The 13,494-nt window shown below is 32.1% G+C and overlaps 1 protein-coding gene across 2 annotated transcripts in view; it reads left to right on the forward strand.

Annotated features, from left to right (window-relative positions):
- The first annotated feature begins 4,954 nt into the window (after positions 1 to 4,954).
- Positions 4,955 to 13,494, forward strand: part of LOC114181358 — a 34,625-nt gene continuing 26,085 nt past the window's right edge. The window contains exons 1-6 of one of the 2 annotated variants that reach the window (XM_028067783.1): positions 4,955 to 5,110; positions 5,862 to 5,985; positions 6,082 to 6,144; positions 7,035 to 7,136; positions 7,221 to 7,386; positions 8,589 to 8,687. In XM_028067783.1, coding sequence (XP_027923584.1) covers positions 5,075 to 5,110; positions 5,862 to 5,985; positions 6,082 to 6,144; positions 7,035 to 7,136; positions 7,221 to 7,386; positions 8,589 to 8,687 — 590 coding nt within the window. In that variant the 5' untranslated portion in view covers positions 4,955 to 5,074. Of the gene's footprint in view, positions 5,111 to 5,861; positions 5,986 to 6,081; positions 6,145 to 7,034; positions 7,137 to 7,220; positions 7,387 to 8,588; positions 8,688 to 13,494 lie in introns of those variants that run through there. The other variant, XM_028067784.1, reaches the window with a different exon arrangement.

Below are 13,494 nucleotides of genomic sequence, written 5' to 3' on the forward strand. Positions count from 1 at the left end.
TTTTTCAGTGAAGAGATTTTGGGAGAGGGTTGAGGATTTATTGATGTTGGGTTGTAAAAAGAGCATAGAGAATACTCAATGAGATTGGTGATGAAAATTGTGGCTTAAATGATCCTTGAATTAAAATGTTGTAAGATTTATAAATTATAAAATAATATTGATGATGTTGTTTTATATCGTGGTGTTTAGTTTTGTGAATAAAATCAATTTCTTCATAATTTTTACTTGTTTAATTCTTAAGTTTATCTTGTTTTCCCGGTGTTCTTATATTTGAGTTGTTTTATGTTTTTTTACTTCTTATCTCTATTATGATTGTGTGAAATAAGTCAATAAGAAGTAATTATGGTGAGGAAAACAAGTTGGAATTCAAAGAAGTATGATTGAAATAGAAAAATTGATTTTTAGACAAATACTCACGTCGGGGACATTAGAATCGCCTAACATTAGAAAATTGTCGTATTCAAGTCGTTGAGCGAAAATATGACTCGTCGAGCGAGTTAAAAGTCAAAGAGCGTTGATTTTAGGCCTCGTTGGGTGATAATGTCGAACTGATACGCAAATATGGTCATTTAATCATGTTTCGACGGGAGTTTTAGGACATTCATCATTTTTCACTAATAGAAACACCTTAGGTGCTCAGGAGAGGCTCTTGAAGACTGCTAGAGGTGTCGGGAAATTGTCCTTTCTCTTTCTTGGGTCTCCTTCTTCATCCATGGAGGTTTTACCCCTTTTGGGTTAAAGAGGATGGAAATTAGAGGCAGAGATGCGAATAGGAGGCACAATTGAGCTCACAATGGCATGGAGTAGTTGTTAAGAACCTTGGAAGAGAGATTTTTTCTACTTTATGGTTCCAATTTCTTCCTTATTTTTCAATTTTGTAAAATCTTAGGTTCTCCACCATGAAGAGCAATTTCTATTTCTTGATATTAGATGTAAAACACTGAATTCTTGTGTAAAATTGTGTTGTTAAAATATATATGATTTTCCAATTCAAGTTAGTGTTTGATTTTCATGCTTCATGCTTGATGTGGATTGTTCCTATGCTTGATTTATGATTCTTGAGGTGTTTGATTCGCTCCTATCCAATGGCTTCCATCACTTCTTCATATTCTCCAACACCATGAAGAAGTAGTTATAACTCTCCAAAATCGTATCAAGCTCCTCCTTTGAAGGATCAGAGCCCTTGAGGACGTGAAACAAGGAAGTCCTACGTGCCATTTTTCACCATGCGTTTGAGTTTCGTAACAAGGACCCACTTGTCCTATTCTTCACGGCAGGCCCTCGACGACCTCCATGACTTCCACGACCCCTATCACCACCACGCCCAAGCCCACCGAAGCCATGCCCGAATTGTCGCAGTCAACACCTTTACGCTTTGCTTGTGTGGATTAAGAAGAAAAATTTTGGTAGAAATAATATGTATGTGGGTGGATAAGCATATGAGGTTTGTGTGTGAATTTTAGGGTTTATGTAAATGGAGGGATATGAAATGGGCTAGGTTGTTAGCAATGGGCTTAAATAATTCACCGCTTGCAAGATTGGGTGGATTTATGTAGTTAAGTGCTTATAGGGTTTATGTTATTGGTGTTATTTTGTTCAAATTTACTTTTGTGTGTATGATGCTTGTTGGTCGTTTTCAAAATGCTCTGTTTTCTTTGTGTGGTTTCTCTGGATGTGTGATATGCATCAAAAGTTCTCACCTTTAAGTTCTCACCTTTAGTGTTGAGGATCATGTTTTGGTTGAGATGGTTGATAAGTTTTGTTATTTGTGGATCTGAGAGTTTCATTTTTTGTTGTTTTTTAGGAGAACAAGGTTTTAAATGTCGTCATTAATTTTTTTTATTAAGAGTTAAATCCAAATAGCACGCCAAGATTTAATTGTATTTAGAATTATCCATATCCGAATAATCCAACAAATTAAGTAGTCAAATTGGATTTTTAAATGCTAAATATGGATTATGCCACATTGGGCAGGTTGGACCAAACCCAACCCAACCCAAGCTGACCACTACTCAAACCCTACATTTTAGTGTAGTTTTGGTAAGTGCTGACATCTTTGTCTCATCATGCATCTTTTCTAGTTTGTACCAATTAAATTTATACTATATGAAAATATGGTCAATTTGTAAATGAATATAAATATAAATAAAATATAGGATTAAGTATGTTTTTAGTCCCTGGACTTTGACCAAAAATTGGAATTCGTCCATTGCCGAAACTTTAATAAATTTTGGTCCCTAAATTTAGGGACCAAAATTTGTCAAAGTTTTAAAGTTTAGGGACCAAAATTTGTCAAAGTTTCTACTAGGGACGAATTCCAATTTTTGGCCAAAATTCAGAAACTGAAAACATACTTAACTAAAAGATAACTTTAATGTATTAGTGTTCTCTTGATGTTTATATAAGACAATGCCATAAACTATGCTTTGTAATTTTTTACTTAGCTTTTAATGTACCTTTTATCTTTCATTCTCATGTCTCTTGTGATCTTAAATGGTATCTAAAGTAAGATAAGATCATTATGTCTTTCGCTCAGCGATATGTCCATTCTTTGTAAACGTTTCACGTGCCTATTGCAATAAAACTAAAGGATCAACACTTGTTGGTGTGGAAACAACAAGTTTTTGCAAGCATTTGCAATTTCAAATTGGAGCAATTCATCATGGGTTTTGATGTTTCGAAGCATTTTTCTTCATCAACAGATGCAATAAACAAAGTTATCAATGTTGGTTATGATTAATGTGTCCAACAAGATCAATTATTGATGTTATGGCTTCTAGCTGCAATGTCTTCCCCGATCTTAACGAAGATGGTTGGTTTGGGTCCTTATCCTAGGGTTGGAAAAGTTTAGATGTCTACTATGCATCACATACTTATGCTATTGGTGTTCATATCTTTGATGAAAAGTATATTGATACGGTTTTTGATGGATTTGTTACTTCTATAATTTCTCACATTGATTCGTATGTAGTGGATGAAATTTAATCTCTTTTTCTCATGAAAAAAAAAGAGTGGCTTGAAAGGCGAAAGCATGAAGATACAACTCTTATTCATGCCAAAAATGTTTTTATCCATGACAAAATACTGAAGCAAATACTGGCTGCGCCAATAACTCCTATTGTAATGGATTTTTGGTGGTTGGCAATGAAATGATCCTGGTCAAAACACTGTTAAGGTTCTAGCCGAAGGAACAATAAAAATGATCTCAGTCCTAAACTTTCATCTCTCAAGTAATTCATCCTGTTCCTTTGTCAAGTGACGCATCTAGAGTGGTTGATCCCCTTTGGTGTCCTGATTATGAGGCTTCTCATCACATTACATATGATGATTATAATATGTCTATCATGACTTCTTACATTGGTTCATACAAAGTCCATATCGACAATGGTACATGTTTGGTAATATAAAAGGGTTAGATATGATTTTGGTCTTTCAACTTTTAGTGAAAATTGGAATTAATCCATCATAAAAACCTTGAACAAATTTAGTCCCTTGTCTTTATAAATGCGTAAATTTAGTCCTTTAAACCATTTTTTTAAAATTTATTTGACGTTTCAAATGTTTCTCAACTAACATTGAAGTGTGTCAAACTGTGTAAACAAACTAAAATATCATAATGAAATGTGTTTGAAACGTTAAATAAACTTAATAAATTTAATTAAAAAGACTAAATCCATATATTTATAGAGTTAGGGATCAAATTAGTTCAATTTTTCTAAAAATACCAATCCCAATTTGAAGGACCAAAAACGTATTTAATCCAATATAAATTTTTTTTCTTCAAAATTTTCTAAACATCTTATTCTTAATAACATGTATGTTCCTTCGGTAACTAAAAACTTAATTAGTTTATCTCAATTTGCCAGGAATAATGGTGCGTTTTTTTAAGCTTATTCTTATTATTGTAGTGTTAAAACTCATGTAACTAAGAAGATTGTATTTCAGTAACAATTTAAAAATGTATTATATGTTTCCCCTTATTCAAAAGGCTTCTCCAACATTTAAGTTTTGTTTATGAAAATTTACTTTCTTAGTAAAACAAAATAATATGTTGTGTAGTGTTGTCAAGATATAATAGATACTACTGTCTTGGTTATTATTAATAATTGTTGTTTTACATAAAAACAAAGTATAGGTGAAGAAATATGTTATGTTATGTATCAATTCATAAACAAACATTTTAAAACATAAAATTTAGAAAAACAATGGTTTTTAATATTAAGAAATAAGTTATAATTAAATCAATAAAGTAATAATATTTTAGAAAAAATAAAAAATAAAAACTAGTATTTGTTGTGATCTTTCTTATGCAAAAAGTTATGTTACCAAAAATAAAATAATTATGGAGGGAGCATTATTGGGATAATAACTCTATAGAATTAGAAATTCCAAGTGACTTGTTATTTTTTTTTTCCGGTTAGAACAAAAATATATTATTATTTTAATAATTTTTATTTTTGTAATTAGTGACCTGAAATTAATTAATTATTTATCTTGTTCTGAAGTTATTAAATTATAGTTTTCGTATAATTAGTTTTCTGAAGCGGATGAAACGATATTATTTACTCAGTGCATTAGGATATGTGTACATGTATTTTTATTAATTAATTATAGAATTAAATACGTTTTTAATTCATAAAATTTATTTGATCTAATCTTAAATTAAAATTTATTTTTGTTTGAAATTTTATACATTTAACCTTAATTATATTGTGGTCATGAATTATATTAGCCAACATTATTAATACCACATTTATGTGAATTTAGAAAATCAAATATTGGGATTAATAAAAATAATAGATTTTAATTAAAAATTTAGTTATTTGGATGTTTTTTTTATACAAACTATTTTTAATCTTTCTAGATTTACATTTAAATAAAAACTATTAATAAAATACAAAAACCTTAAAAGGGGATGATTTTGAAATATTAAAATGTAAATTTTGTAAAACTACATCCGAAACTTCGCAACCCTACTACACACTCTTTGCGTGTCTCCCTCTGTGGTTGCCCTGGCCGGGTTTGTCCCCAAATACAAAGCGTGGTTCTTCCTTGTGCAGTGGCACCACCTACCATGATTCGTTCTTCTGCAGTGGCCTTACCCATCTTGGTTAGTCCTGTCGTCCTCCATCCACTGTGTTTCATTCTTTTTTTTCTTCTTTTTCTGTTTGGTCTTTGATTCCGCAGCATCAACTTCACCCACCCTCCCCATTTTTTTTTTGTACTCAGTATCTATTCAAATATATGAATCTGAAACAAAATTGTAGATTAATAATCCAAGATTGATAGCCATGATTCTTGATTTTCGTTGTCCAAAGAAGTTTACCTTCTCCTTCAGGACACCTCATGAAAATTGTATATTAATAACCCAGACCAATGATTTCTGCGTTCTTCTTTGTTCAGTATCCCTCTTGTTCTCTATTCAAATGACATTTCCCGTGTAGCACATGTTTCTGGCTTTGTTTCTGAGGCTTCTACCTTCTTTACTTCTCTGACCTTGGTATACGTTTTTACTTTATATCATGAACAAGTCATCAATCTTGTCCATTATCCCAGGGACAGATCGCAATAGTACAACACGAATCAGGGTGGGAGATGAATCCGTGATTCTTCTTAGTTTCAACCTAGTTTTTGATCCATGATAGAATTAATCTAGAGATGTGATAGAAAGCATAACCGTTCTGTTTTCTATATTTAGCTAGATATATTTTGACTTTTTAGGTCTTTCTGTTGTTGATTTTTTCGTTATATTTTCTTTTTAATAGCTAGTGCTTGTTGCCTCTTCACATCCCTATGATAAGTTTGTTATTTCTGGAAATAAAGACATTCATAACGTAAACGCTTATTGTGATTTTTATCAGTTCTTAATAGTCAGTTCACTTGGATCTCCTATTGAAACTCGCAAAAGTGGCAGCTCATCTGTATTCTCACTGTTTAACCTCAAAGAAAGGAGTCGCTTTTGGAGTGAGGATGTTATACACAATGGTATGTTGACACCTTGTTCATTGAGTCTAACCTTCTTTTTTCATTATCAAGTAAGAGAATTTCTTAATCTCATTAGTTAGTTTGCTGGCTTTTCAGATTTTGATGATTTGAAGTTTTCAAGCCATGGAAAATCAAGCTCATTTAATTATACCAATGCAGGTATTTATGCATTTTTTAAAGGTCTTCGTAAATTAATTTGTTTCTTTGAACTACTGCTGTTTGATAATGTAAATCCTATATTCTTCTATTTAATGAATATTTATCCAAGATAAGTTTATGCTATTTTTATTGCTGTAGAAGTGAATTTGGATTGTCAAATTCTTAGCTCCCAGGCTGCTAGTTGTTTATTTTCTCTTGTGTAGAAATTCATTTCAAAGATTAAATAGGTGGAGTTTTCCTTCTCATCCATTGGAGGCTATATTATACTTGTGAAAAAATGTTTGTGGTTTACTTCCTTATTCATCTGTATGGAATTTAATATGTCCAATAGCCCAGTAGATCCGATCATTTAGTCCAAAAACAAAGCGTAGTTTATGACCCATTACTAATTTTGTGACCCTAAAGTACCCGGGTTTTTTAATTCTAAACCTTTGGCCATTTTCACCTCTATTCTTTGTTAGTCTAAAGCTGAAAGAACCACCATTGGTGCATATTTTCTTCTTCTCCAATATTCCTTATATTCTCTTCTTTGCTGTTTTTTTTGTTGAGTTCATGAGGTGGTTTTCCTATCATTTTTGTGAGTATTTTAGTGGGTTATGGGTTCTCTGTTCTCCCTTTCTCTCATGTCTCATTGACTAAATCCTATCCTCTTATTATTTGTTCCACCTCCAATATAATATAGGACGATTGTTATCTCGGTAGCACCAAACCTTTTATATGGTCCTAGCTTATCTTGCTTTAATTACATTTTTATCTTGTTTTCATATATTATTATATTTTGATCACCACAATGGTAGTAGTTGTACTTTAAGCAAGGATCGGCTAAACCTTCTGCAATTTACTTTGAAATTTAAGCACCTAGTCTTAAAAATAATTTTACTGTATTTCAGGTAACATTGCTAATTATCTAAAGCTTCAGGAAGTTGATTCCATCCACCTCCCAGTTCCTGTGAATTTTATATTTATAGGATTTGAAGGGAAGGGCAGCCATGGTACATACTTGACAACTAACTTTTTTTGGTTGTCTTTTATTATTGGACTGTGGATTTTATAGTGTTTTTCTTTGTGTCTTTCAGAATTCAAACTTCTCCCAGAAGAAATTGAGCGTTGGTTTACCAAAATTGATCATATCTTTGAACACACTCGGATTCGACATGAAGAAGTTCTTACTCCATTTTACAAAAGCAACATGGATAAAATGCGATGGCACCACCTTCCCGTTGTCAGTCACATAAATTACAAGTAACTTGTTTATTTTTTTCTTTTCATCTGGCCTTGACTTTACTGACTAGTGCTTGACATCATCTTGCTCTTATGATTCATTATGCACTCTACATTTCTGAAATGGATACCAGTTTTAAATTTCAATACAGTAGGGATTTTGACTGATAATTCTAATATATATATATATATATTTTTTTTTTTTCATATAAATGACCTTTGATGTTTCAAAAAAATCAATTCATTTTATTCTTTTGTATTTGTTTTCTACATATTATATAGCATCAAAGATTATCTTGCAGAAAGATTCTAAGTTGGAAAAAATAGAAACTAAATCCATTTTAGTCTTCTTTTATATTTGTTCTCTACATATTATATAGCATCAAAGATTATCTTGCAGAAAGATTCTATGTTGGAAAAAATAGAAACTAAGTTATAGAATTTTATAGGAAGGGATTAAAATAAAAGAATTATTTTATTGATATTCTACAAACATTTCTATTTCAACACAAACGAGAAGGAATAAGAATTGGATTCTAGCAAAAGACCAAGAATCCACCTTAGAGTAACTTTTCCATATTTTAATTTATTTTGTTTGGTTTATTATACAGAATATAATTTCAATAATTATTAAAAAACTGTAGTTATTTTGTAATAGTTTGTGGATAAACACAAACGCAGACTGCTTTGGCATCACATTTAGAGGATTTACTTCATAAAACCCTTGAGGTTAACATAGGGATGGAGTGGAAAATTTGCTAGACCAAATTTTGAAAGCCAAAGCTGGTGTTAGTTTCTTTCTCAGAAGAGAACTACCAAGGCTTACAATGGCTGCACTCATTGTCTTTTTGACGTCATACATTTAAAACTAAACCTTTTGATCTGATAAATTTGATTGTTCTTTTATCGTTCACTTAATTTAGCAATTTATTTTTATTTATTTACTTTTAAATAAAAGGATATACTTCGTAGAATGAAGAGAAGTGCATGGTAAAAGGATGAAAATTTTGTCTGAATCAACTTAATCAAACACAATTTGAATATTGCTTCTGGAATATTTTCTAATCCCTGATAATAATACTTATATATCTTTTTCTTTGAGCCCTCTTGATTGAAATGGCCAGTGAATCTGATAATGTTTTTCCTTATTTGTTCTTGGAATTTCCTTTAGTGAGAAAATTTTGTACTATCTTTTGTCTCTGACTGTGGACATTATGGTGTAGCTTTTCTGTTCATGCAATTGAAATGGGAGAGAAGGTTACTTCCATAATTGAGCATGCCATAAATGTGTTTGGCCGCAAGGAGGATCCAGTTGGCAGCAGGTAAATTTAATTTAATTTTGTCTAATGTTCCTATTGATACATATACTTGATAAATAAGATGGAGAAAAATAGCGTATTCAACCAACATTGATGGCTTTTTATTGATGTATATATGAATTACAAAATGAGGCAAGGCTCTTACATAAAATGCTAACCCTGAAGTTGGGTACATAAATAATAAAGTAACATTACATTTTAACACACCACCGGAATATGGAGCATATAGGTCATATGCTATGCACCAAGCTTGGAACATATAAATTAAATCCTAGGTCCTCTTATAGATTTAGGAGTGCTTGAGTTGTAAGATCTTTGGACAAATCTTCTCTCTAACAAAATGACAATCAATTTCTATATGTTTAATTCTCATGAAACATTGCATTGAAGGCAATGTAAGGAGCTTCTTTATTGTTACAAAAAGCTTCATCTACTCATTTTCACAAAATTTCAACTCTTGAAGGAGTTGTTTAATCAACACAAATTCACATGTAGCTAGGGCAGTATGTCTATATTCAAATTTTGCACTAGATTAGCCAGCAACACTTTGCTTCTGACTTTTTCAAGATATTAGATTCCCTCCAAGCAATACACAATATTCTATGGTAGATCTCTTCGTTCATGGGACAAGTAGCCCGATTTGTATCACAATACCCTATGACTTGAGCTGATTTATTGTTACTATTGAATATAGTGAAAATAGGTTTAAGATTAATCTCCCTCTTGTGTAAAAATACATATTGGGTAATGTATTTATAATAAATGAGACATGGGCTAAGCCCAATATACAAAATAAAGAAAAATAACAAAGAATCTGAAGATAGAAGATAAAGATAAGATATCTAATATAACTAACCTTTTATATAGTTCAGCATCTGACATAGGCTCCCTCTGATTTGATAGAAGTTTAGTACTAGGATCTATGGGTCTGTCAACAAGTTTCGAATTCATCAATCCAGTTTCCTCCAAAATATCCAATGCATATTTTTTTTAGATATAACAATACCATCATTGGATTGTGCCACCTCAATACCATGTAGTCAAAATCGAGATCCTACTCAAAATCGGAAAGAAAATATAAATCTTAAATCGGAAGATCGTAACACGGATCGTAAGTACCTACAAATTTTATTGTCACTCAAAATTCATAAGTAAATTTTATAATATATGAAATAAAATATTTTTTTAATTTTTGAGGAGCAGATTTTTTAATTTTAATAAAATATTTTCTTAATTTTTAAGGAGCAGATTTTTTAATCCTAATAAAATATTTTTTTAATCTTTAAAGAGTAGAGTTTTTAATCCTGATAAAATATTTTCTTAATTTTTAAGGAACATATTTTTTAATTTTAATAAAATATTTTCTAAATCTTTTTGTAGAGTAGATTTTTTAATTTAATAAAAGGAGGGAAATAATGGAGTTATTATCCCGCTGTTTTATTTTTGTAACGTTAGATGTCACTCTAATGCAAGAGAGAGGGAGATAGTAACTTTTTTAAAAAAGTTACTTTTACTTGTAGTTGTGGTTTTATGGTGCAAGTTTTTACTTTTCAGAAACACTGGTCTTTTAAAATTGCGCTTTGAAAGTTTAAAAGATTAGGTTAGAAATTTAGGGCTTTTAGAAAACATGTATGTTTCATTGATGTTGTCGCTGTGAGATGCGAAGCTAGTGCTGCCGTCGCTGCGAGATGCGAAGCTGGTGCTGTTGTTGTTGCGAGATGCGAAGTTGGTGCTGCTGTTGCGAGATGCGAAGCTGATGCTCCGAGATGCGAAAGTCGCCGTCGATTTTGCCGTGAGACTCGACGCTGCAGATAGAGGGCGCTGTCGCTGCAATTGTCACTGCCGCCACAAGGTCTGTTCATTTTTTCCTCATTGTTTGGAAGCGATTAGCAGACCTTGTGGCGACAGTGACAACTGTAGCGGCAGCGCCTCTATCAGCAACATTGAGTCTCGCGGCAACATCGACGACGACTTTTGCATCTCGCAACAGTTTCGCATCATGCAACAGCACCAGCTTTGCATCTCACAGCGGCAACATCAATGAAACAAATATGTTTTCTAAAAACCCTAAATTTCTAACCTAATCTTTTAAACTTTCAAAGCCCAGTGTTTCTTAAAAGTAAAAACTTGCACCGTAAAATCACATATGCAGGTAAAAGTAACATTTGTTAAAAAAGTTACTATCTCCCTCTCTCTTACATTAGAAATAGTGACATCTAACGTTACAAAAATAAATCTCTTACATTAGAAACAGTGACATAGTGACATGTAACGTTACAAAAATAAAACAGCGGGATAATAACTCCATTATTTCCCTCCTCTTATTAAATTAAAAAATCTACTCTTCAAAAAGATTTAGAAAATATTTTATTAGAATTAAAAAATCTGCTCCTTAAAATTAAGAAAATGTTGTATCAGGATTAAAAAATCTGCTCTTTAAAGATTAAAAGAATATTTTATTAGGATTAAAAAATCTGCGCCTTAAAATTAAGAAAATATTTTATTAAAATTAAAGAATCTGCTGCTTAAAAATTAAAAAAATATTTTATAAAATTTACTTGTGAATTTTGAGTGACAATAAAATTTGTAGGTACTTATGATCCGTGTTACGATCTTCCGATTTACGATTTATATTTTCCTTTCTGATCTTGAATAGGATCTCGATTTTGACTACCATGCTAGAGTACATCTAGCATGACTTGACGCTAACCAGGATGAGGTAAGGCATTGTGAACAAATTTTGGAATGGTCACAAAAGAAATAAACGGGAAAAACAGGTATAAAAAGGTGAAGACAATCTATGATAACTTAAAGCAATATATTGGGGAGAGGGATTACTTGCAGAATGTATACGTTTTCGGAAGGTCACTTGGTGGAAGGTCAGACTTAGGTGTCGGAATAGATTCAGTTGTCGGAGCCAGAGGAGACAAAGTAGTTAACACTTGAGTTGAGTCACTCGGTGGTTGATGAGAATAATGCCAGCGACTATAAACTTGAAGTGGTGGGGGAGAAGAAATTGACAGCGGGCAAGACACACTTGGAGGATCACAAATTGTAGGAATATTGGCAGTACTAGGAATATAGAATGTATTAGATGGAGACTTAGTGGAAGGAGAATGACTTTTAAAGTAATAAGAAGACTCATTGAAGGTGATATCTGCAAAAACAAAATAGCGGTTAAGAGAAGGAGAGAAACACTTATATTCTTTTTGTGACCTTGTAAACCCTAAAATAACACATTTGTGTGAAGCAAGTTGAGAAGTTTTCTATGTAATTTCCAATTCAAGTCAACAAAATGGGCAGTCAAAGATATGAAACCCTCAGTGTTAATAGATGTCCATAAATTATAAGTTAAGCAAATCCTACTAGGAATGGATACCAGCAGATTCTTAAGTATCTTTTCTTTCATATACATTCTCCCAATATCAGGCTTAATAGTGTTTCTAGAAACTATAATTGCATTAAAACACAAGTAGCTTCTCCAATTCCTAAGTTCAGGATACTTAACAAATTTATAAGGCAAATTGTGCCTAACAATTAGATTACACAACAATTCACAATGTACTACTTGATCTATTTTCTTCCCTTCAACTTTCCCTGCTTATCTAATATCATTTGACCAATATCTTCAGGTTTGCTTTCATCGCATTTCATAGTATGCCAATTCAAATGAGAAGTACTATATTTTCTTCCACCACACAATTATTTGGTTGCAACTATTGCACTTTGTTCTTTCTTTTCCATCCTTACCCACCCAATCTTTGTAAAATACCTCCAACAATCATGTGGTAGCCATATTTTTCCTATTTTTTTTTTTTGTTTCAGATTGTTTTTTCAATTTCATTTTGACAAAGGGGTACGTTTATATCCGCCTCATCCATTCTAAATACGAAATTAAGATCATGATTACAAATTAAAAATATATTTATAAATAAAACAAACAATGAAACTAGACAATATAGAGAAATTAAAAATTGCAATGGCCAGAGACAAGCATCTTGAGACAAATTTTAAGTTCAATGTAACTGAATTTAACGCATAGTACTTCAGAAACACATAGCTGATATCTCTAAAATAATTCTAAGTTAAAAAAAGATGTTAGGATGAAAAGAAGATGATGATACCTTCTTGGAGAAGATGTGCTTTGTTGCCGGTAGAGAAAGAAGACGTGGTGAGGGGATCAACCGGTTTGTAGGCTCAAAATCTTAGTCTGCTCCGTGGTGATGTTTGCGGGCTTATGGGCCGGCCTGCATGGCCACCCCTGTCTTTCGATAACACTAGAGTAGATCTAATACCTTTTCATAGTGTAATAGGATAAACATGATCATTGTCAAGAGAAGACAAGGAGGACGAAGGATCAATGGTATGAGAATTTGGTGGTGGAAGATCTTTGAGAAGAGGTGGTGAAAGAATGTCATTTGCTCTTTGAGTTGGACTTTGAGAGGAAGTAGGAATAATCAATGGACATCACAAGATGGTATAGGAAGGACCTGTTGAACAAATGAAGAATGTTTGATTGAGGACAAGAAAAGGTGTGTCCTCAAAGAAGGTAATATCAATCGAAATAATACGTTTTTGTTGACAGAAAATGACTTTTATACACTTTTTAAAGTGATAATAGCCTAAAAACACACACTTAATAGCCTTTGCAAAAGCTTGTGAAGATCCAAAGAGACATTGTGAACAAAACAAGTACACCTAATCACACATGGAGAAACATGAGATAGAGGGTAATTTGGAAAAGTTATAAAGTGAGGAACTTTGTTTTCAAGAGAAGAAAACATCCTAAGGGAATTGCATATCTCTAATG

The sequence above is a fragment of the Vigna unguiculata genome, chromosome 4 (assembly GCF_004118075.2).
Source record: "Vigna unguiculata cultivar IT97K-499-35 chromosome 4, ASM411807v1, whole genome shotgun sequence".
NCBI classification, from domain to species: Eukaryota; Viridiplantae; Streptophyta; class Magnoliopsida; order Fabales; family Fabaceae; genus Vigna; species Vigna unguiculata.